This window comes from Leptinotarsa decemlineata, unplaced genomic scaffold, assembly GCF_025532065.1.
Source record: "Leptinotarsa decemlineata unplaced genomic scaffold, Ldec_3_MD MMD2_tig00026282_RagTag_RagTag, whole genome shotgun sequence".
Classification (NCBI taxonomy): Eukaryota; Metazoa; Arthropoda; class Insecta; order Coleoptera; family Chrysomelidae; genus Leptinotarsa; species Leptinotarsa decemlineata.
In genome coordinates this window covers 3,963,552-3,989,345 of record NW_027412668.1, presented here as the reverse complement: position 1 = coordinate 3,989,345, position 25,794 = coordinate 3,963,552, and the positions used below count along the sequence as shown (strand labels likewise).

Genomic DNA, 25,794 nt, shown 5'->3' with positions numbered 1-25,794 from the left:
TACTGTCATCTTCTAGGCACTCCTCAAACTGAACTTGTCATCCTGTCGTCTGCCTCTTTATACGGTCAGAGCGTCTCAACTCAGGTATTTCAGAAATTATAGAAGATATAAAGCTTCCAATCCTTTTTGTGAAATATATATATATATATATATATATATATATATATATATATATATATATATATATATATATATATATATATATATATATATATATATATATATATATATATATATATATATATATATATATATATATATATATATATATATATATATATATATATATATATATATGGGTGCACACAAATTGGTTGATTGGTCAAACCACCAACACTGACATAAAAACTTGGCAAGTTGACTTGGGTGTCACACCAATAGGTGGTTCCACTTATGTTTCGCTTGCGTTTACGCAGCTATTTTTATCAAGTACTTTCTTGGTTTTTTCTCATTTTGTCTTCAATCGAGGACCGCCTTCCCGGTACTGACGATGCCCAATAGGCTGAAACAGCTGTATACCGGTGGCTCTTAAATTGAAATCAATATGGGAATGATCAAAGAGTACTTATCTATTTATATATTATATATATATATATATATATATATATATATATATATATATATATATATATATATATTGCACCATTTTGGAAACAAATACCTATTATTATTATTATTAAATAAAACACTTATTACAGTTCTTAGTTTATTATAATTTCATATTTTTATATTTATACACACATGGGTTCATCAGAAACAGTTTTCCCGCTCGATGAACCACAGTGTTCACATATACAATATTGGCAAAAAATAAACAAGTAAAATGAAAAAAAAAATACTGCTTTTAGATCTGCTCACAACTATTAAAATCACTCACATGCCCATTCGCTCCAGAATCCATACCTACACAAAATTGCTTGTGCATTTTTTGGTCCTAACCTAAATCGCTCTCACAGCGAACAGAAGTTAGGTTAGATTAAGTATTTTCAACATATTACTCCTTAAGATTTTGTATAACAAATACAAGAAAGTCCAGTAAATTTTTTAGAAATAATTTGTACAGGTTATCATAGAAATATCTAAAATAAACATCAATTACGGGGCCGCCGCCAAAGTGCGCCGGACCATGAAGTCTGCGATTAAAAAAAATTTGAGCTTTGTTAGTCGGGTCATCGTTCAATAGTGAGACAATCGTGACGGCTTTGAGTAGTGTATATGGCGCAAATTACGGCGCGCCCTGTACGTGCATCATTTACTGGTCGACACAATAAACGTATAAAATTAGTAATATGTCAATGTTACGCAATCATCTGAATCTTAGCGTGTGTTTCATAGTCAAGAAGTAAAACTAAGGTTGTTACCTATCACACATACAGTTACATCAAATTTTTGGACAATTTTTTTCGTGCAGTTGATCCGAATAGTAATCTTGCGGTTAAGGGAAAGTGGTTTTTCACATATCAACAAGTCAATCGAAAACATTATGTTCCTCTACACCTAAATCAACAAAAAAACGTTCAAATAAGCATTCCATATTTCGGATTCGCTGCACGGTTTGGTATTAAGAGAAAACGAAACAAGAATCTACGACTTGACCACAAACTCACCGTTACAGAATATAAATATTTATAATTTATTAACAAATATAACATTCATTGAATAGTCAGCGGGCCAGATAAAGATCAGAATCAACAGAAAAAAATATATTCGATATGTCACAAGATAAACGTAGCATGGAAACCAAAACACGAGTATCCAGACTCGAATTTTTTTCCCGCCTCGTAAAAGAAATAAACATCTACGAATTAGGCAGCCAATCGTTCTATTCGAAACAAGGTAAACAAAAGAGAAACCACACCATTTCATTGTTAGTTATCTGGCCCACAGCCTAAAGTTTTGGCTAACAAAAACAATGAAATTCGAATTGCAGGCGAAATTTCACCATTTCGTTTTCTTACGACTAGCGGCACATATATTGTATTTTTTATTATTTTTTATTATTAGTCACTACAGAACTAATAGAAGCATACATTTTTCTTTCAAGAGTCAAATCTGTCCCATTCAGAACGATCGGAACAAGGTAAACGAAAATCATCGAAGGGGTTATGTTAAAGTTACGTAGAACTGCCATGAGTACATTCATTTGTATATCCATATGACATTCAGTAACAGGATGGAAAAAAAACGAAAAAGTAGTGGACCAGTTCATCATATCCCAGCTGTGATAATATAATCAAACTATTGATTGAGGGAACCCCAAATATTAATATATTCAGGGGAAAAGATGAAAATAGATTAGTTTTTCCATATTTCGGTTTTGTAGCTTAACTTGATATAATAAATATTTCACTTACAAAATAAAAACGAAGAGGCTGAGCTACGTTCGACATTGGTCAATACTCTCTCGTAAATTCACCCCAAATGTTTGAAATGTTTCTCAAATTTTGTGGCTATTATAGTGAACACTTTGTACAATTATTTCATTATCTGATCAAAAACATACGTTTATATAAATTTTAGAGAAATAGCTACCTTATTTCAACGTCCTTTATGGCGGACATAAAGAATCATTTTTTGCTACTACAGTTAAAAAAAAGTCTCCATCGCTTACTATTTTTAACTAATTTTCGCTCACCCTCCTTACTGAATGTCCAAAAGACGTTTCGTGATGACTTTATCCTAACTGAAAGATGAAACTCACTTCAAAAAAATGTGTTTTTTTCAGATATTTTCCACTAAAATCAAAAGAGAAGGTATTTACACAGACGAAATAAACGATGTTTCCTTTCAGAATGTATCTCGTAAAGAGGATGACCCAAACAAAATTCTTACTAAAAGAAAAATTGGTATATAATTTTCTTTCAAAGTAGATCATTTCAAGTAAAATGGTAAATTAACACGTAAGTGTAAATATTCTCCGACTCCAACTCACAATAAAAATATTGCACTAACTTTCCATTCAACAAAGATACGTATATATATATGTATATATAAAATTTGAAAATAAAAATAGATTAACATATAAAAAATATATAAAAATTAAGCAATAACTAGGTAAATGTTTAAAACATGTACTTTCAGATTTTTTTTTTAGAATTAACATATGAAAACATTTGATTTGATCATAGACTTCAAACATATCCATAAACATACAAAAGTAATTCAGATCACATTTTCATACAGTTGGTAGCAAGACCCACTAATAACTTGAGACAATCTTGAAGCATATCGGTTTCAGTAACTCAGATGCAACCCCACTACAAAAGTAAACCTATCCGAAACGTTCACCAAATATGTCTGACGCGATGAACATTCAGAAACCTCTCCATTTATATTTTATAATTAGTATCATCCATTACGCAAAATAAAGCAAATTGAACAACTGGCGGGTAAGATACATTCAAATATTATTTTCATTCATAAGTTTCAATCCTTTCATGCGATTCATTAGGATCTTTTCAAATATTGGCAGTGTTTTTATATTCTATAGTTTTCCCGGAGTCTGCATTATTGACCAAAACTTCACATTCGATATCCTTTATCTTTCCCAAATACTGAAATCAACTCGGAGTTCGTTGACAATTGTTGTCATCGATATTGGAAAATATTCCATTTTGAATAATCAATTCCAATTGTTTTTTGTATTTTCAGAGATTGTTCGCAATACTTCAAGTTAAGAAGAGTTGACTGAGGTAAAATTAAAATTATAACTTGTTATAACCTCTTTCAAAAACGTATTTATTGATGTACATATACAGAAAAAAATTAATATTGTAGCAATTCATTTTGAATGTCGTTATTGATTATTACAGTACGAGTTAATTTTCTATGGTTTTTCCAGAGACGTTATTATTCATTGAGATTTACTGAATAGTACAGAGCACGGCCCGAGTTTTTACGTTTCGATATTTGATTAGTTTATTGTTCAATAATGTTTTATTATGCATTTTAGTATAAAAAAGCATTGACATTTTCATTACAACAATAAAAATGATCTGGTTACCGAAACCGAAATGTTTCACTAATAGTGTGCACTGTAGTGAGAAGACGTTCATGAATTGCTGCATAATTTCTCCTTATTTGTACTTTCATCTTACGGGTCGGACAGTAACAGAAAAACTCGATGGAAGAACTTTTTCGAAAATGCCACGGAAATATACCCCGCACTTAACTAACTCGAATCTGCCTCCCATCGAGAAAACTCTGCTGCCTGACCCGCTGTTTTAGAGATCCACTATATTCTTAAATTTGTCAAGTAAAAAAAGAAACGCCAGACTCTGGTTACAAAAATTATTACTTGTTGCGTTGTATTTTATTGGTCCTACTCGGTTTTCAAGCTAGATGTTCATAGAGGATGGTGCATATTGAAGGCAACGGAGATGCTTCTGGTTGTTTCAACTTTGAACAAGCAAATACATAAGGTTGAAATGACTATTGAAAGTGCCAGTTACAACAACATCTTTCAAACAAAAAGCAGTTTAGTATAAAATGATGCAAGTGATTTTGATATTCAACTAGAAGCAAGTAGAAAATTCACTGGACTACTGTAGAAGAATAAAGTGTTTCTAGATAATTGTTCTAACTATGTTTTAAATTCAAAAAGTAAAACCCACAAAACTTTCACGTGACCAAGGCTTCTTGAAAAATCTGCTTTGTTGAAGCCAAAAACAACCATACACTCCCCAGTACCCTAAGAAATTAGAACTTGATACGTCACCTAAGTTTCCACAGTAAAATTGACCTAATGTTTCGGAGTTCAAAACTCCAACCTCAAAAACACGAAAACAACATGTCATCTACCATATGAATGAACTAGAAAATACGATCTTTCTACGCCGATCATAATTTTTTTATTTGACAAATAGTAAGCGAATGTTAGATGGGAGGACATTAGCGCTGGAGACAAGAAAGATGCTATAAAATGAGGTGGGCGGTTATAATAGTTCGTACTGACGAAGGTGCATACGTTGGATTATGTCACGACAATCGTTAAACACTCTTTTGATGTTCTCAGTGTCGACTGCACAGGTAAAATGCGGATAGCAGTAGTGTTTACCCTCGCCCGAAGCTGTACTTATACGCTGAAAAAAAAACATAGTAATAACATTAATAGTTATAATGACCAAGTTTACATGAGCATAACATTTGTTGTTGTAGCAATTGAGGTTCTGACATCCACTTTCTGGGAAGTATTTACATAGATCAAGCTTAACTAAATATCTACTTTATCTACTTTTATATCTACCATTGTTGCCAACATAACACGTAAATTTGTAATAAACGCGTCGTGACAACAGTTAATACTTCCTTTTCATCCTCTTGTTTGTCCTTTTATGAGGTCTGAACGCCTTAGTGCAAGTACTGCAGGTACTTTACAATCAAAACACAACAAGACCTTACATTCAATATATTACACAAAACAATACACACTCCTAGAAACAGTAAACCTAGAGAAGATCCAATACAAAGAAAATTACCTGATGTACCCACATACAGGCAAATTTATCTAAAATACCTGCAGTACCTGCACTAAGGCGTTCGGACCGCATAAAAGGACAAACAAGAGGATGACACGTTCAGTTTGAGTACAGCCTTGACGATGATAGCACGACCAGCTGTGGAAAGCGCTCGCATATAATAAAAAGGAGTTATAAAGCTTCAAATCCTTTTTGTAACATATATTAATATTAAAATACTGAAAATAAAGGAACGTTAGTTACATCACTCAAAACAAAACAATATTATATCAATTGAACTGAAAAATGTTTGTCCGTTTTCAAATACCCATTTCTAGCATAAATTATACCGAATGGAAAAATATTTGATCTTTTCTTTTTAATCCACCACTTGCCTTTTTCTTATCGAGTCAAGCAGGCAGCGAGATTCTTATCTTTCCAAGTTCAACTAGGCATCAAATTCGACAGTCGAGAATTTCCATGTCACTAAATTATTAACTGCTCAAAGTAGGGGTTTATATGAATAAATAAATCTGGTTTATAAAGCAATCTTCTACCCAAAAGGTGAAGCATTTTCAAACGGGTTTGATAACATTTGATGAAAATTGCGTTTATCAATCTTGATTCAGTAACATCGGTTGTTAGAAATCCTTACTTAAAATAAAAATAAAATAACATGTAAACATGGTCAGAGAATTCCGTTGCAAGGGTCTACAGTGAATTGGGCTAACAGTATATTCCAACTACAGACTATGTTGAACTTCTAGAAAATCAAGCACATGTGAAACGAGGTGAGCAAAAGTATAGATATCTATATAAAAATTCAATAAAAAGGAAGATATACACCTAATGAAAACCTTCTCCTACACCAGAACAAAAAGCATTTCTCTCAACGCTTGTTTCGCTCGCCAAGAGCATCATCAACAGCTGTTTCAGCATCATGAAACAAATGAGATGCAAATACGCTAGTGTATCTATTACTGAGCTTTTGTTTCATATTATCTTGTAGACCAGGCATAGTTGTTCAGAACTTGCGGAAAGGAAAACTTGCAACACTGTACTGTGAAAACAACTGAAGAAGGGACAGTTTTTAACTTTATTTTGGAAAAGTTTCAAGTCTAAATTAAATCAAGTAGTGTATTAGTTGTGGGTAAATGAGATGTGATGGAAATAAAATAGAGTCAAGCTTATCACCAACTATCGAAATAAACTATCTTTCGACATCAAATATGATGTCAGAATATCAATAGAAAGGTAAAGTATATTATCTCATGAAAACTGATGTATTTTTTGTGTAAATTTATAAAAACGGAAAAGAGAACTCACCAGGAACTCATCTCTTATGAAGTACTTGGCTTTGAAAACTTCCGGCGGTTCGCTATGGTCATTGGCCACTTCAACCGAATTTGGTAACGGCTAAACTCAGAAAAATAGTCTTCTAATTTGCTTTTGCCTTAATGAAAACAAAAAAAAACTGTAAGTAAACAACACAAGTGAAATAAACACAGACCACAATACCTGCCAAAATTTTTTCGGCAAGGAGATCTTGCTTGTTGAGGAACAGAATGACTGATATGGTCCTCAGCCATCTGTTGTTCCATATCGACTTGAATAGATCTAGACTTTCCCTCAGCCTGTTCTGAGTCGGATCTTCTCTCAAGACCATATTGTAGGAGCTGCACGCTGTGACGAAAATGATCGCTGTTACGTCATTGAAGCACTGGATCCACTTACGTCTCTCGTCTCGTTGACCACCAACATCAAACATACTGAAAATATATTGTTCGATAGAGATTCCAAACCGAGATGAACAAACATATTCATATAGTAGACGATTCTTTGTTTACATTGAGGTTCAAGAAAAAGCGAAACTTTGTGTGACAGATACACTATTATGATTAAAGAATGGTTATTGATGGTAGTTAATATAGAATGAATGTGCCTTTGACGAAAAAGTTGATAATATATTTACGAATAAACACAAATGTACAAATATTTTTTGATCAAAACTTGAATTATCATTTATTAATGATATTAGTGATAGGAATCACACGTTGAAAGGTAAGACCACGTTAGTTCTTAGCTCGCACAAGTGCCGGCTTCTGAGGGTTGTCGTTCGTAGGAGTGCGACAGCTGGTTACGGGAAAAACATATTTTAAATATATTTTTTTAAACATATTTTGTAGTACAACTCATCTTTTGAAAGTTTTGGCATAAAATTCAAAACTTCAAATCACCCTCAAAGTATCACACTTGAGCGGTCATAAAACACTACTGGAACAGCCCTACTATTATTATTTTCATAAGCCTCCTGCAGAAACGAAAACACAAAGGATATTACCTGATGTAACCTAAGTACAGGCAAATTTAAAGAGACATCCGGATGAAATGAGAGGACAAATACCTGCACTGAGGCATTCTAACCGTATAAAAGAACAAACAAGAAGATAAAACGTTCAGTTTGAGTAGAATCATGAAAATGAAAGCACGGTCTGCTACGAAAGCGGACTTTTTTCTGTACATTTACCTTTTAACTTTGACAGCTAGCAATATAATTGTTTCTCCAAGTAATGTATACATCTTCTATGACAATAGAGATTTGATAATATGATTCTTGAGATTTCATTTGTTTTTTGAAGATGATCATTTGGTGATCAATACACACATCGAGTTGTTAAAATAACGGTTTAGCGTTGGGATAAAACTCCAGTAATATTGATTACTACACCAAAGGTTAAAAACAGTGCATCATAAGTAAAAAAATAATCTTCTAATAATAACACGCCACATGCACATATTTTTTATTGGCGATATAAAACTATCTATATTTGATTATCATTAGTGTAAAACATTTTCTGAATATGACAAATTCACAGTCATAATAAAAACTTGAAAAGACAAGCCGGCACTTGGCAAAAGAACGCGTGTGACGTCACAAAGCTCTAGGTGTCGGTGGCATAACCGTGTTGCCACAAGTGTGAATTTTTGTATGTTTTTTATTACCCATCAGCTTGGCAACACTGTCTCGGATTCTTAATTCATCTGTGGCATTCTACTGTTATATTAAATAGTGTTGTTAGAATGCTTGTTATCGAGAGTATTGTAGTATTTGAGTTGTACGAGTTTACGGTTTCTGTGAAGAGATTGCTGTTGAAAGACAGATTACTTACTGGAAGTTGACCTTGTCAACTTGGAAGAGCGTTTCAAATATTCCGCTGGTAAGGACACGACAACGTAGGATGTCCTGCTCTGTGGGGGTGTAATCTGGCCGTCTGATTATACTAACTTGATCAAGGAAGTATTTTGCACAGTCGATCAACTGATATTCGTTGCTTCTCTCGAAGGTAGACTGAAAAAAAGAAAAGTTTCGTCGTCAATAATTATTCTTGACCATTTAATTTCGCAGTTTTTCATCACCTGTACGCCCCTATCCTTCCAGAGAGCTTCTGTATGGTCATAGAATTCTGGGGGGTAGTCGAAATCTGGACCGGTTGCGCAGTCCTGTATCCAGTCGACTCGTGCTTGATTTTCCGGTTTTTCTAAAGGTACAGGAGGGCTCAGTGTTGACATTGCCCCTGTAATTGTCTGAAAAAAAATTCAAAAAGATTTCATTGGAATGTATAGGCAAGAATCGACCCCTTCAAAATCTTTCGAAACATCACTTTCGGATATTGACATTTTATACATTCAATTTTGTGATTGACAGAAAAACCAATAAACGTTTACTTGAAAGTAACATTTATAATCATTTGCAATTTCATTGATTTCATAACTTCAATTAAAGATGAATATTTAAATTGAAAATATCAAAAATATGATAGAAAAACTTGGATATGCTGTGACAATAGTTGATTTATTATGCAGGATCATTATACAACTTGTTATCTAAAAAAGTAAAAAGATTCAAGCATATCAAATTTTATAAACTCATTAATTAAATTCTCTCGGTCAGCTGGTAATTTATCAATAGCTGAAAGTAAATTTAAGTTAATTGAGCTCAATTTGACAATGACCAAAATAGAGAAATAATATTATTATTATTATTATTCTTATTAAAAATAAAAATCGAAATTAAAACTCGACTATTAAAAATATTTGTTACAGTTACTAGTTGATTGTTCTATTGAATAAATAATTTCCTCGTGAGTTATGGTCCAAATTGAAAGAGGCGACAGAGGCCATTTATGAAAAAAAAGTTCAGTCTATTTTTTGTGAAATTAACAAAAAAAGAAATCGCAAAAAAACAGAACTAAAAAAATAGTTTTTGGATTTTTCAGGAAACGCGAATTTCTTTACGAATATACCGAAAATGAATGACCGACCTGCTACTTACTTATTAAAGAAATCATAAGAAATGACCTTGGTTTTTTTCACAGAAGTAGGAACTTGTTGGAGCTGAGGATTAACGAGTTTTTATTTTTCAACGTGCGATTCCTCGCACTAAATATCATTTCAATTCGCATAAAATGCAGTGGTTTTTGCCAGAAGGGGTACATTTTTTATTGTGTTGTGATAGGTTTTTAAATTGCTGCATATTTTTGAAGAACAGGATTTAAAAAAATATTTCTCGGATTTTTCAGAAACGGCGAATTCCTTTACAAATATACCGAAAATGAATGACCGACCTGCTACTTACTTCTTGAAGAAATCATAAGAAATGACCTTGGTTGCTGCGGATTAACGAGGTCTTATCTTTTAACGCGCGATTCCTCGCACTAAATCTCATTTTAATTCGCAAAAAATGCTGTGGTTTTTACCAGAAGGGGTACATTTTTTATTGTGTTGTACTGATAGAGTTCTTCAAATTACTGCTAATTAGAAACAGCGACTTTCTTTACAAATATACCAATAAATGAAAGACCGACCTGCTACTTATAAGGATGTAATAGGGTTGGTTCGAAAATAAGGGTAGAATGAGAGAAAACCAATTCTGCTACAGGAACGACCTTGGGCTTTTTACACATTTTTTTTAAACAAAAACAAAGCCCCATGTTATATGAAATATTTTCAGCAGAAATGTTCTTCCCTGTACCATGAGACGTTCTATATATACTTATAGTATTATTCGAAAAAAAGGTTGTTGCTGCTGTGAGAAATATAACTTTCAAGTAAACAAACCTTGGTCATATTTCTGTCTCTCTTTCACAAACATTGTTTTTCATAGTAGTACTTACTATAATGGCATCTCTAATATTCTTTTTTATATCTTCGATCTTTTGCTTCTTTTCCTTTTCGCTGAATCCGTTTACGTGTAAAATGCGCATCTGTTTCACAATGGTAGACTTGCCAGATTCTCCAGCTCCCAACAGCAGCAGGCGATGTGTTGCACGGTATACCTATTCAACAAACGAAATTATTCTGCAGTTTTCGTCAGAGTACAGAGTCACACCAAAAATATATTGAGGCATATGAAATCGCTCGTCATTTATTCACGTGCCACATTTTTTTTAAACGTATAAAAAAATTCCCTTAAACGGAATTTTGAATAAGTGAAAGAATTTGTGTAAGAATTATAATGATAGAAATTGTGAACTGTTTCGAGAACAATCTAGAAAAGGAAGTTCTATACTAAACCATATATTTATACACTATGACTAGGAACACAGTAAACCATATCTTTTACTATTTGAGAAATATATCTGAAAAGTAAACTCACATGCCGTGGAACAGATAAATCTATTCACCCAGAGCAGTGCCATCAACAATATATTGAAACTATTGGTTTATATCTTTTTTTTTCATGTTTCATCAAATCTTGAATAATAGTTATTTCAACAAGATGAGTAAAAATAAATGATATTGAAACTACTGGTTTATATCTTTTTTTTTTCAGGCCTCATCAAATCTTAGATAATAGTTGTTTCAATAAGACGGCCGAAACTAAATCAAAGCAGATACACAAAAACACATCTGAAGAACGTTAAAAGTGTTTATAATACAAATGATGAATTTTATTTGATAAACCCAGGTAATACAAAGAAACTGCCGACGTTCGGTAACTATTTAGTTTTAAAGTCATTTGAATTTACTTCGTATATAATATACTTCGGGGACCAACTAGGAAGTTGATTAGATCATTAGCATATATTGAATATAAGAAGAGTCCAAGAATGGAGCCTTGGGGAACCCCTTGTTCAACTGTAAGAGAGTCTCTCTGAGTGTTGTTGATGATTACCTTCCGTGATCGATAACCCAAGTATGATTCTGAATGTGATAGTGTTAATCATGACCTAGTGTTCCAGTATGTCGTGATCAACAGTATCACTACTGAAATTATCGATACAACGTAATGTAAATTTAGTTCCACGTAAACACTGGATAATTCAGAAAAGAAAAAGGGAATAAATATAGTTTAAATAAATATAGTTTAAAAAAACTAAAAAACACGCTTTCAAAGAACATCAAACTGAAAAATTAAAAATGTTTTTTTTTTAAAAAAAGCTTAAAACAATAACGAACGAAAAATACCAGTATTATTGTGAAAAAAGCGACGGGCGCCTGATATACAAAAATATTGCACAAACCGCCCACGCTTTTTTCACAATAATAGTGGTATTTTTCTTTCGTTATTGTTTCAAGCTTATTTTTAAAAAACTTTTTAGTTCGATGTTCTTTAAGAGCGTGTTTTTTAGTTTTTATTACACATTTTATATTAGCTTCACCTGTATGTATGTATGTTTGTTTGTAACTCTCAAGCTCGGGATCTGTATTGACAGAATTATTGGCATTATTGCTTGATCTATTCGCGATCAGATGGCGCTGTAGGTAACCTCATTGATATTTCTTGATCTATTCTCGGGCAGATGGCGCTGTAGGTAACCTCATTGATATTTCTTGATCTATTCGCAGGCAGATGGCGCTGTACGTAACTATCAATTATTGCTTGAGCTATTCGCGGGCAGATGCCGCTATACATAACTTCCTTGATAGATAATTAAGTTTGAGGTCTCAAATTCTATAGTAATACTGAGATGCAGTAAGTCTCCAACAGAAGGCGGACAGTTGTAAAATTTGTTTCGAAGTAAAGAGAAAATTTGCAGTAATAATGTCAAAAACAATTCAGTCTTGATGTTTTGATTTGAAGTTTCATTCAAAATATTAATGGACCAAAAATATTTTTTCAGTGAATAATTTTATTTTTCAAATCAATGTATTGATTTGATATGTATGTCAAGCACCTTCATTCTAATTTTTCGATTTTGTTTATTATTTGAGTAACTGAATTTTTAGGTGTACAATTTACGATAAAGTTTTCATTGTTAAAATCCATATTCAGGTTTGCTTTCAAATAATCGAATTAGATTTTAAAATGTATCTTCCGTTTCGTTCAAACCTTTTATCTGTACTGAATCACGGGTAATTGTAAATATTTCAAGTGTAGTACAAAATTTGGCTAACATTTGGCTAATATGTTTTTTATTTTGATTTTCTTTTGAACAACATATCAAAGAGGTTATGTATAGCGGCATCTGCCCGCGAATAGCTCAAGCAATAATTGATAATTACGTACAGCGCCATCTGCCCGCGAATAGATCAAGAAATATCAATGAGGTTACGTACAGCGCCATCTGCTCGCGAATAGATCAAGCAATAATGCCAATAATTCTGTCAATACAGATCCCAAGCTTGAGAGTTACAATCAAACAAATAAACATACATACATACGTACATACAGGTGAAGCTAATATAAAGCGTGTAATAAAAACTAAAAAACACGCTTTTAAAGAACATCGAACTAAAAAGTTTTTGTTTTCAAGCTTAAAACAATAACGAAAGAAAAATACTAGTATTATTGTGAAAAAAGCGTGGGCGCTTTGTGCCATATTTTTTATATATCAAGCGCCCGTCGCTTTTTTCACAATAATTTTTCGTTCGTCACTGTTTTAAGCTTATTTAAAAAACAATTATTTTCAACTTTTCAGTTCGATGTTCTTTAAAAGCGTGTTTTTGTCTTTTTAAACTATATTTATTTTATCTAAACTTTGGGATCAATCAGCCGTATATTGCTTAGAAAAATGACCATTGATATTTTCCGATTCCGGAGAGGAAGCCGGAAAATCAGATATAGGTTGTTCACGATAAGAAGAGAATGACATCACAAGATGACAAGTTACGGCGTTGCCAACATGTGCACTATTTCGACCTTTCAAATTTTTTTGTACTGTTGATATGTTGTATTCCTAGTACCTTTACTAACTTTTAGTATTTGTTGGGACTATTTCGACAATGCTTTAGGCATATTGAATATACGCAGGTCTTATCAAAAGAAATTTTTAGTTCTGAAAAGAAAAGAAAGACTGACAGTTTTCGAGTTTTTTTCGATTCGGCAACGTCTGAAATTTTACTATCAGTTGAACAACTTACAAAATGAAATGTTACTAGTTTCATTGCTGTTGAACGCATTTCAGTGGGAATTTTAACGTTGTTATGTTGGATATACAAAATTACCAAAAATGACGTCATTCTCTTAACGTAAACAGCCTTTACCAAGCCCAAGGAAGGCATCAGGCGCGCAAAGGAGGGTTACAAAAAAAAGCAGCAGGCGCGCGTGTTGATTTAAAAAAAATACTTTTTTCAAATGAAGAAATACATGTAAAGTGAGTTTGAATTATATCAAAGATGTTACGTACAGCGCCATCTGCCCTCGAATAGATCAAGCAATACTGTCGATAATTCTTTCAAATACAGATCCCGAACTTGAGAGTTACCAACAAACAAACATACATACAGGTGGAGCTAATAAAAGGCGTGATTAAAAATGGGTAAAGAAAAAAAAACAAAATCAAACAGTTACCTGCTTCTCTTTGGCGAGTTGTCTGTTGATCTGATCGCTGATGCGCTTCTGAGTTCGGATATCTTCAGATGCTTGCGCAGCATCTCTGTTACCGAAACAGCCCATGGCCGCCAGTGGGGACCACCAGCAATCGGCCCCTTGTCGGCGGCCACTGGGCCACAGTCTGGACCTGACGCCACCGTGGCTGTCACACTGCGGAAAAACTTCACAAATAAGTATACAAAATGGTGCCTAGTTCAAGGTTTATGAAAAGTGATGAGTTTGATTTCGAGGCATGAATTATTAATTGAGTGGAACTGGCGATACTTGATGAAAATCCATATTGAAAGTTGCTAATGAGGCTCATTTAGATTGTAACTTTTAAAGGTCTATAAAACCACGACATGTTTTCGCTATACAATAGCAGGATTTGATCAGTTACTTTTGGATTGGAACATTCCATATTCTGAAAACTATGGTACCAGATCTGGTGAATAAGGGGGTTGTTTGAGTACCTTCTTCATTTTTATATGAAAAAATGTGTGAATCTTCCAAAGAAAGGAAGGTAACAATCCATTTCCAAATTAACTCTTTACAAACTTTCTTACTTTTATATAATCACTGAATTACACGAAAGAAAGCATACTTTGGAAACAACCACTTTTATATGAACATCGAATTATACAAAAAACACTTTTTGCTATTCAATTTGTACTTCAAACATTCATTATGGAATTGAATAAGATATCATTCACAGGATTGCTACACAATACAGTATTTGAAAGAGGTAAAATTTCGCTTACATGAAACACTGTCATCTTCAATGGCGGACACCCCACGTTTCGGAATAAGACACATATTGCCTCTTCAGCACCAATCTAGATAATATTACAAGATGAAGACTCTACGTCCCGAATGAGTTAAATCTACTCGTGTTATCGATGACAGTACGTATAGATACATTGATTCACTTATTTGATTCAATCCCAGCCACGGGAAGCCTGTTTAAAGTGAGAGGGGTTTAATTTCAAAAGAAACCCATCGCTTTCTCTCTGCATTTTGGTGTATAAAGGAGAAGTAGAAAGCCAAAAGATTTCTATGCCAAAAATGAATCTGCCCTAAAAATATTCCCCTTTCAATTCACCTTTCAACTTTCTGTATCTTCTCTCTATTATTTTTTTCCTTGCACAGTGGTCAGTAACGTTGAATAGTAAAAATCGGATTATAGCTTTTTCCAGAATATTATTCATGATTATTCTTTGGGATTCCCAAAAAACTGAAGAGCTTTTCCAGCAGATTTCTGAACACGAAATTTCTCAGGCCTTGGAGAACCAGAGAGTAACAAAACGGCTTGAGAAGTCTGATTTTTTCAAACCAAATGCAGATCGAGCGGGATATTTCAATTCTTGCGAACTTCTGGAGTCAATATTCAGGATCTTCATCTTTTGCAACCTGCAATTTTTATTTTGCAAGTTCCATTCAAAAGAAATTGATCGCCAAGTGCCAAGCTTACCTTCATGAATCTGCTTACCTCTTGACCCCTTAAAATACAGATACTGGACGATAGCTCTATAATCCAATTTTTCAATTTTAATAATTTCGGTAGTTTTTTCAAATTCTATTTCGCCTCTCTGGCTTGACAACACTTATTTTCAACTGAAGAATGTTGATGAAGCAAATTTTATGAGGACAAGAAAAATACAACAACACATTTATGTATCATTTTTAAAGAACACCTGTTAGTTGACGGAAAAGTATACTATGGAGAATCAATAAATGAGACGTTCGAACAACTCCCCAAGAAAGGAAAATATATTCAGATAACTGAAACTTTAAAGTATTTCACAAACTGACAATACCACAAAACTAATGTTTTCAATACAAGGTTTTCAAAGAAAAAATAACAGATAAAACAAGTAAAATAATAAAGACAAAACATCCAAATTCGAGAAATCAGGAGTATATAAATTAAAGTGTGGAACGTGTCCTAAAGTATATATTGGTCAAACTGGCAGAACATTTAGAAATCGAATACAGGAGCATCATACGAGCTATGTATATAGGAAAACAATTTCAACATATTCAAATCATCTTCTAGAAGAAAATGATACATATCTTTAACAATGAGTTCGAAATTTTGCACATAGAAAATAAAGGTTGCAAACTGAATCATTTGGAAGCAATGGAAATTAATAAACTTAAAAATTCAAACATTCTAATGAATGACCAACTAGATTTGAATGGATCACTCTTATTGAACTTGTTTTCTTAAAATCCGAAAAAGAATTAATATTGATGTAGATGTGAGGTAATATGCTTCAGATGATCATAATTGAAGAGGTACCATAGGTAGAGGTTTAGATTTTTTTTTGGGTAGTATCAATTATGGTTACCTGTAGTATATAAATATTAGTCTAAGAAGCAACTTGAAGTATTCAAATCACTTGATAAGGCTACTGTGTTAGCGAAACATGTTGTGATATATATTTTTCAAATAAAGTTTGTGAAGATCAAATCGGGAGTGTGTAGTTTATGAAAAAACAAGTGTTTCTTCAAGAATCCACTCCAATTTTTGGAGGAACTGGAGAACATAGCAAACTACCTGGATACCATATATAAATTATTAATTATTCATCTTATAATAGTATCAAATGGATACCTAACTTGCTGTTTAATAAATTAGTCTTTTACTATCGCCTCATTTAATTTTTATAATCAATTTTTAGTATCCCTATTTTACTGTGTTGACAGTTTCCTATACAACTTTATATTGCCTTTGTGAAAATAAAGTTTTATTATTATTATTATTATTAAAATCTGTGTGTACCAATACTTAGTACTTTACATGTTTGATATTATCTTCAACTAAAATTAAAAAACATAACAAAATTGGTCCTAAGCATAATGATAATGTAAACAAAAATTCAAGAAACTAGAAAGTTATATTTTTAATTATTCAATAATATCCACATTTCTTTGAAATTGGTGGTAGGTATTATGATGATTTTCACATTAAACATCAACCAGGAAGACCACTTCAACGCCAATGGAATTATTATATGAAATCCAATCTAAATATATAATTCAACAAGAATTCACTCCTTGGTGTTGCAGTCATCACTTATATAAACACACACACCCTGTATAATGAGTATACTGTGTTCAAGCAATACATTATTATTTGATATTTCTACTTCTATATGCTATCACTACCACCGAATATGGTAAAATTAACCAAATACTACTATAAGAAAGTTAATCTAGACTATGTGTTAGATGATTATTTCGAACCATTTTCCTACCGATTTTTCTATCAACTTTTAAAAACTACTGCTTTATGTCGGAGACGTTATGCGAAGCAATACATTTTCTAAGTCACAAATACTCATAAGAGTTCAAAAAATTAATTAATAATGAATAAGGAAGTTAAACAAGAATATTTAAGATAACAAATGAACCTAAATGACTTGTCGTTAGAAGAAAATTATTAATTGTTCTGCACTAATATGTTTCTGATGTAATATAACCCTGATTCATTAAAAGGGGATTTTGGAAGAAACCTTTTTTGGCATTCCACTTCTCTATAACATATTACATGGGAATAAAGATTTTATTGGACCCTGCGTTTCTAGTTGAGACTTATATTTAATTCCTGATCAGCAGACAGTTGTGTAGCGTCTTGAATGCTTTTCAAAAATTCCTATAGCTGCAATCAACTAGATACAGTTTTGAAGTACAGTAGAACTCCAATTATTCAGATCTTTCTGGACCAATCCTAGTTCGGATAATCTTATATAGGATTTTACAAAAGGCTTATTTCAAAGGAGCAACACCTGAGAAAAAGTTCAAAGCACCAAAGAAAACAAACTCAATACAACACGATATTTGAAACATAATTTCATAACTGAAAATTTGAAAATTAGAAGTTCGGATAGTTGGATTTCAAGAAGCTTGCAAGGTTACATTCATAAAGTTAAATCAGAGTACGATGATCTTGCACTGAGTCTTTCATAAACGTTTTCTAGTATTATAAAGCTCATATTCTTATATGTTCAGAAGCATACCCGAAGTCTACTAGTCTTACTCAGCTTTCATTAAAGTGGAGTTGTACACTGAACACTGATAGTTATATAGCGCCCCCATTTTTAATTTTTGAATGATGCAACATACAAGAAGAAACATTTTCAGTACTTTTTCATAAAGAAGTCAATGGGGCAACATCACTCTTCACAAACAGAAAAGGGGGAAATTGTGAGCCTTTGCTAGAAAGGTAGTTCGATTCTCTATACAAGAACTTTCACTGTTTTGTATTTAAATAACTGGTTGTGGAGTTATTGGTGTATGAATTGAAAGCTAGAAAAAAACGATAATTTGTATCATTGCAACCAAAACAGCGCTAAAGTTAGATATCAGAGGTTATACAAAATTTGTAATGCGTTTGAGAAAAAAATGCTCACAAAAATATATCTTATTTAGAATAAAACTGAACCAAAGTATTCACCAAAAAAGATTATGTAGATACAAATCCGCATTGTGTTACCCTAGTAACAAAGAGTATCGTGTTATCCCGACAGCTGTCACAACTGATACTGAGAATTCGTGCCAGATCTTTAGAGGAAAAAACAGAAGCAATCCTCATTTACGTTGAGGCCTGCATAGTCTACTAATTAAACAGGAAACGGTCATATAATTGATTTTTTCCAATAGTCATAAGAAAGATTTCCCCTCCACGATTTTTCACTGTTTGAAAGAGGCATGTCTCATTCACGTTTAAAACTCGAGGTTTTTTGATGTGGTCAAAATTATTATATTTCAAATAGTCTGGACTGAGTTATATTTTCTGGTAGTTATGAAGTTACATCAAGATGATATTTTTGTTAATTATCAAGTACAGTTTGTCTGGCAAATAGAACCTTTTTGAACCCTATCGTAAATACATTTATTGTTAATGAAAAAACTTGGCTCCTTTAAGGATTTTCACAATATTAGGAGCTGATAGTAGACAATGAAAAAATGAAAACTTCGATATATCCAACAAAACAGGTAAAAAAGTGAGTGGAAAATGACAGCAAAAAAAGTGGAAAGGTTTTGACTCCTCAATAATATTCTCTAGAAATCAAGGAAAACAAACATATTGTAATTCTGAGTGGTTTCTTCAAAATCCGACTTTTTGAAGTATCATAATTGGTGAGCTATGGTCTTTCATCTATGAATGATAGATAACTCGAAGTGTGTGAATGATATTAAAGTGTTTATCTGAAGACATTTATCAGCAAATTGTTCACTGTCAGGCATTAGTGCTTTCAATTCAACATCAGAAGAGGAAAGTAGTTAATTTAGATAGGCTCTTCCACTCTTTCTCTAGCTGTTTCTTCTGAAAATTTCCCACTTCTTTTTGTATACCAACTGAGAAGTAGAGAGCCAAAAATGTTTTTCCACATAACCTTGACCACTTTCTCTAGAATTTTCAAGTGTTGAAATTGATGATTACAAACAATAATAATAAACATCATAGCAACAAATTATTTATATGGCTCGTATGAAAGGTACTTCATATTCAGATTCAATGAAGGAAATTACCGAAACACTTAATCCCTTGGTATCCAATCAAATGCTTCCATAACTTTTTCTACAGAACATTACATATTCATGGGCAGTCTCTCATTATCGCCAAGAAAACACAATATCATGCCACCTCGAGATCCTTAATAGTGTCCGAATCACTCTAGAAAGAAATAGGCGATCCACCAGCACTTCTCTCCCGATGGAAAGCGAAAAAATTGTTTAAATATGTAGACTAAAAAATGGCTCCTTCTGATATCCTATCTTATGGACAGGATAGTTATTTTTACTTGAAGATTATCAAAAATAGCCCACACTGCTGAGACAGACATATATTAGTAGTATACAACACAAATCTACACAAGCATATTTTAAAAATAGAACCTGGCTAATATTTTATGGAGTTTTATCGCGAATCCTCTGTCGGACTTACTAAAAACTACTCGATACACCCTGTCACAAAATCGACTTTTAGTCAAATAGCAACCTATTACACATGTTATTCCCGCGAAACTACCATGCAATGTGCATTAAATGATGAAACAGACCGCACTCTTTGTTTTTTAACACTTTTTTGGCGATTAAACATAGTTCTTTCAATAATGTTTCGCGATAAACTTCCGAAGTACACAATTGACTTTATTCGGCCTTGCCAAACGCGGCGCCACTGGCGCTGTCATTTATGCGCACATCAAACGCTCCTTGAAATGAACAGTAGCGGCGCATCAATTCGTTTTTAGTGGTTAACAAAATTTTCATATCTATCGATATTTTATTATAAAGGCATACAAGGGCCACAAATGATTTTGTGAAAATTCAACAGAATTATTATTTTGAAATTTATACTTTAAATTTGTGGCTTTTCGCCTTCATGGTTATTCTTTTGTGTTTGAAATGTTAATTTAACAGAAATGTCAATTATATGAAAAAAGTCTTGTAAAATAGAATTAAAGTAATTTTTGTGGAAGATTCGGGGTTGTAATCTTCCACCTTCCACACAAGTTTTTGATGAACATTTTCTTCAACAAATAAATAATAAATTAACGCAGTAACTTATTAGGACGTTTGCCACTTTTAAACCGAATAAATTGAAGTAACCACTCGGCTTCATTACAAGGATTCGGATACCTTCTTCAGAACTACTTAGATCAACATCGAGTATAATTATGTTGTATAAAATTATTATTGCAATAAGTTCTGCATTTTTACTATTGAATCAATGTGATTTCAGTGTACCTTAAGTCACAAATCACTTTTATAATCCGTCATTCAGAAAAAAATACTTGGTAAAAATTGAATTTGAGAAATTTTTTATACACCTGTGTGTGTACATTTTTAGAACAAATTGATTTTTGAAAAATGTGGGAAAATATCAAGAGAAGAAAGAAAGTGATCAACTTCAAAAAGAAATTTTCAAAAAGATGTTTAGATCATGCAAGTACAACTCATTCATTGAAAAGTAGACAGCCAAAAAACTTTTTTCCAAAAACCTCAGTAGTATTTCTTCACCGGTATTGTTATGCTGAGTAAGTATATAGTAAATTGTATTAGCTGTGGTCTCTATAGGTTTTTATACCCGACGTTTCGTTTGCTGCTGTGGCAGACACTATCACAGATGATACGGCAACAATCGAAGTGATCTACCTTTCTCAATGCACAAATTGAAAATGGTCCTGGTGCATTTTTACTTATAATGGGACTAGGTATTGAAGGGTCGACTGTTTTTGTACCTGATAGGTCCAACCTTTCTTCAATAAATGGAGAAAGCAGGTGTGATTCACCAAAAAATACCACTCTAAAAAGGATGAGAATATATACAACCCTTTCACTAAAGAAAATCAGAAGTATTTTTGATGAGTGTGAAAATCTTACCTATATGTATGAAATAGCGTATCAGTGTCACTGTTTTTCCATACCTTTTTTATCCTATAAATAAATTTTCTGTACTCCAATGTATACCAGAATACCCAAATGTTGTCCGCTTTCTTTTCGATACTATTACACAAAACATAACAAACACATATTGTTCACAAATCATGTTCCGTACAATTTACGATTTTATGATCTATCTATCTACAACATATTGATTGGGAATCCCTTAGAATTCTCTTCGCTCTGAGCAGCGTAATATTTTCATAATTTGGGGATTATTATGATAACTAACTTCAAAATGAAAACTTTCACTTCAAAATGTGTTAACTTTATTTTTTACTTTGAAATCACTGGCAAGTTAAATATTCAGCTCGTTCAAATGTAATGTAATTATTTTTCGACAGAGAAGTGAAATTATCACAAGTTTTTGAATTTTATTTGCTGATTATATGATCATAACACTATTAGAATCCGAAGCGTTTTTTTGACGAAATGTCTAGTTCGAATTACCGAATTGTGATTTAATCATTACTTTGTGTGCTATGCAAAAGAAAGCAACATGTGTGTTCGTTAACCATTCTCGATTGGCATTTAGTGCCATCAGCGGTTGACATTAAACTAACGCTTTTTACAAAGTTTTCTGAAGTGACTGTGAGAATGAACCGGGACCATTACTACTTTAAAAATTGCTTGAAATTGCTACAAAGTTGTGGAAAATGCCTGGAATTACAGATCAAACTTCAGTTTCTCCATTATATAAAATCCAAAATGCCTTATTTATAAACTTTTCGAAAATGTAGCTTTAGCAATTTGGTGGTTAAACAGATTTTACTTCCTTCGGTTCCAATTATCGACAAAGAGGGCCAGTCAAAGATTAAAATAGAAGTAGTCGTTGCTTTTCAAGGATTGTTTTTGATTAGAAAATTGAAGTAATCAGTATTTTTTCTATTAATAATTGCAATTCAATAACAAACCAATTCAATAATAACCTTTATTGATAATATCAATCAACACTACTTACATTCGGGTTTTCCTGAATGTTTATAACATAACGGGGATAGGTGCTGGTGTTTGAAGAATTTCATGAAAATTCAAAGTAAAATTGTTCACTATTTTCAAATTTGAATAATTCAAGCGACAGAGATTTTTTCTCTGTTCTTGGTTCTAAGGCTACTCTCAATTGAAAACCCATTGATTATAATAATGGAATAATGAATAACTATTTTCCCAAAACGAAGAATGTAGATGTATATTCATAGAAGATGAGGATAAAAGGGTTTATGTTCTTTATTACAGTTTATGTCAATCAATTATCACATATTCATAAACAATTTTTTTGGGAAAATTATTTTTTGTTAGGTTTTATTGCAGGGACATTTTTTTGAGGATAATTTACCTTCTTGACGTTTAGTTCAAGTTGGCTTCTGTCAAATTCTGTGGTTTTCATTTCATCACTTTAATACGCCATATTATTTTGTGAAAGGCTGAGAAAAGTGAGTTTATATAATTTTAGTTGTTTTTATTCATAATCGGGTAAATTGAATCTCTTTTTAGATTCAATATTCATTTTGATTGTTCAGTGTATATTCTTAAAGGGAATTAGCATGTTTTAAAATAAATTTCGATTATTTACGTAACAGACATTGAAAAATTCATAGGCTCGTGAACGATCCTCTACCTAATGATTCAATACATTCGAATTTTGTCATTGTTTCTCAATCGATTTGCTTTCCGCATCATCTCGTCATTTTTTATCATTGGAAAATTACATAACATCAAATGACATAACCTCAATTGCAGGCTTGCGAGATGGCTGCAAGACTATTTGCCCTTTCTACAAGGGCAATCTTCAATGCCCCCAAAACACCAGTCCAGTCGGCTGCCATGAGTAGCTACGTCCGTAAACTCATTGGCAAAAGGGAGATTGTCGGTTATGGATTCAATGGAGAACCAAGCTACGTTGACCGTACCGATTTCCCTATGCCTGCCATTAGGTGGAAGGAACCCACAGCTGATATATTGGTGAGTGGAATTGAACTGAAAGTTTCAAATTTTCAATGTGTTGTTTGTGTCTACTAATTTAAGGTAATCAGTATTGTATGGGGTTCCTCAGGGTTCGGTGCTGAGTCCATTACTATTTATGATCTATACACTAAGGTGGTTCCCTTTGCTTTGCAAAACTAATATAAACAACTTTCTATTCTGTTAAATTATAAGAGAAAAGCTGATGAATTGGAAACTGAAATATACCTTGTGAAATTTCTTGGGTTAGATTTTGATCCATGTCACCTAAATTATGCATAGTAATGTAAGTATTGAGGTATTGCTGAAGTCATACTTTGCACAGTTATAGTCATTATTTTTTTATAAAATTCTCTTATTTATTAGATTTGATATCCGGAGTGAATGTGAAGTCTCAAAGAGATATTAAGTTGACAATAAACCTCCATCAATAGTTTGAATATAAGGCATTTTATAAAGTGGAGATAGTTGATCTAAATAAAATAGGGTTTACAACCACCTATTGACAAAAATCGATCAGGAGGTATCTTACTTCAGATTCAGAAAAACGCTGAAAACATACTTACTGGATAACTCGTATTATACTATGGACGAGTTCTTATCTTCGTAGTGAACTCTCTTTGCTCCTTATAGCATTTTAAAGTACATTTATTGTTTGCCTAATCTATGTTCAAATTTCTTTTGACTTGTTTTATACCTTTTAGGTCATTTGAAACTAATAAAGATTATTATTATTATTATTAAATTGGGTATTGGCTAGTAGTTTGATCTTCGATAACTGAATTAGACCATAGAGGCTTAATTTAACTTTGCTAAAATTAGAAACATGTTTAACTTTTTCAACTTTCAATATAAAACTAACTTGAACAGTTACATATTTTAAATGTACTCATTGAGATGTGCAAAATTCAAAGGTGATCTCCCAATCTTTAACTGATGTAACAGAAACTCAAGGGTCTCTTCCACCAACCAAAAAGGTTGATGATCACTTTGAGAACCTTAGAAAATTTTATAAAGTATACATTATGATTTGATTTTCACAAACTTCACAAAAAAGTTTGTGAAGATCAAATCGTAAGGTGTAGTTTATGAAATTACTATGGATCTTCATCAAGTAACGACCGAGTCAATCAGAAAAAATAATTCTAGAAAAGTTATGTGGTAAGAAAATAATGTGTGTGTTGATTATAGGCTCTCCGTGAAAAAGAAAAGGGCGATTGGAACAATCTGTCATTGGAAGAGAAGAAAGCACTGTACAGGGCTTCTTTCTGTCAAACTTTTGCTGAATTCAAAGCTCCGAGTGGAGAATGGAAATCTGTTATAGGATTGGGACTGATCTTCATTTCTGGAGCCTTCTGGATCTTCTACTTCATGAAGGCATTTGGTACGTCTAAATAAGTGGGCAAGTAATCAATCACATTTTAACTTTTTTCTATAGTTTACAGCCCGCTGCCTGTCACGTTCAGTAAGGAATACAGAGAAGCTCAGTTGAGACGTATGATTGATTTGCAAGTCAACCCCATCCAAGGTATCTCATCGAAATGGGATTACGAAAAGGATGACTGGAAGAAGTAATTTTTCGACTGCAGTTGTGAAAGGAACATTTATGTTTGACAGCCGTGAATGTTCCTTTTCTAATAAAAGATAGTAAAATCTGAACATTAGAAACTTATTTATTCCTTACCATTATGTGGTGAAATACTGTGTGAAAGGACGAATAGTGTTGATGGTTTATGCTGGGACAAGTATTAATAAAGGAATTTGTTATAGTCAGATTTGTTTTAATGAACAATACCTGTTTTAATTTGTTTATACAGCACAAACTCTATCAAGATTTTTTTTATATTGGTAACTTTCTTAGTGCGCATCCAAGACATAAGAAGCACTTATGCTTCTTAGGACTTACCAGTACGGAGAAACAGATAAGAATGAGGAGTGTTAAGTGAGAGGAATCAAAATGTGTACCCCAAAAATAAGAGCTCTGCTTGTGACAACTATAGGTCTATGTGCATACAGAGTCGAATCACTAAACTATTCAAAGCATCTTATTGTGAAAGATTGGCTAAGTTCTTGCAACATTGAGCTCCTGCTAGCAAATCAGAATGGTTT

General features: G+C 32.7%; 2 protein-coding genes across 2 annotated transcripts; one reads left to right on the top strand and one right to left on the bottom strand.

Annotated features, from left to right (window-relative positions):
- Nucleotides 1-689: 689 nt before the first annotated feature.
- Nucleotides 690-20,458, bottom strand: LOC111506606 (G protein alpha s subunit). The gene is given in 9 exon segments (XM_074179640.1): nucleotides 690-5,081; nucleotides 6,783-6,862; nucleotides 6,865-6,909; nucleotides 6,975-7,225; nucleotides 8,627-8,805; nucleotides 8,874-9,041; nucleotides 10,631-10,792; nucleotides 14,251-14,442; nucleotides 19,810-20,458. Coding segments are annotated over 8 exon segments (1,137 nt in total). The 5' UTR covers nucleotides 14,356-14,442; nucleotides 19,810-20,458; the 3' UTR covers nucleotides 690-4,934.
- Nucleotides 20,459-23,005: 2,547 nt separating this feature from the next.
- Nucleotides 23,006-25,458, top strand: Cox4 (cytochrome c oxidase subunit IV). The gene is made up of 4 exons (XM_023161732.2): nucleotides 23,006-23,156; nucleotides 23,464-23,685; nucleotides 24,877-25,069; nucleotides 25,124-25,458. The coding sequence occupies exons 2-4, from the start codon at nucleotides 23,473-23,475 to the stop codon at nucleotides 25,258-25,260; spliced, it is 543 nt and encodes a 180-aa protein (XP_023017500.1). The 5' UTR covers nucleotides 23,006-23,156; nucleotides 23,464-23,472; the 3' UTR covers nucleotides 25,261-25,458.
- Nucleotides 25,459-25,794: the final 336 nt, after the last annotated feature.

Coding starts and splice junctions, on each gene's coding strand:
- Cox4 (XM_023161732.2), top strand. CDS start 23,473: ATGGCTGCAAGACTATTTGCCCTTTCTACAAGGGCAATCTTCAATGCC. Junction 23,686..24,876: donor AACCCACAGCTGATATATTG/GTGAGTGGAATT, acceptor TGTTGATTATAG/GCTCTCCGTGAAAAAGAAAA. Junction 25,070..25,123: donor CTACTTCATGAAGGCATTTG/GTACGTCTAAAT, acceptor TTTTTTCTATAG/TTTACAGCCCGCTGCCTGTC.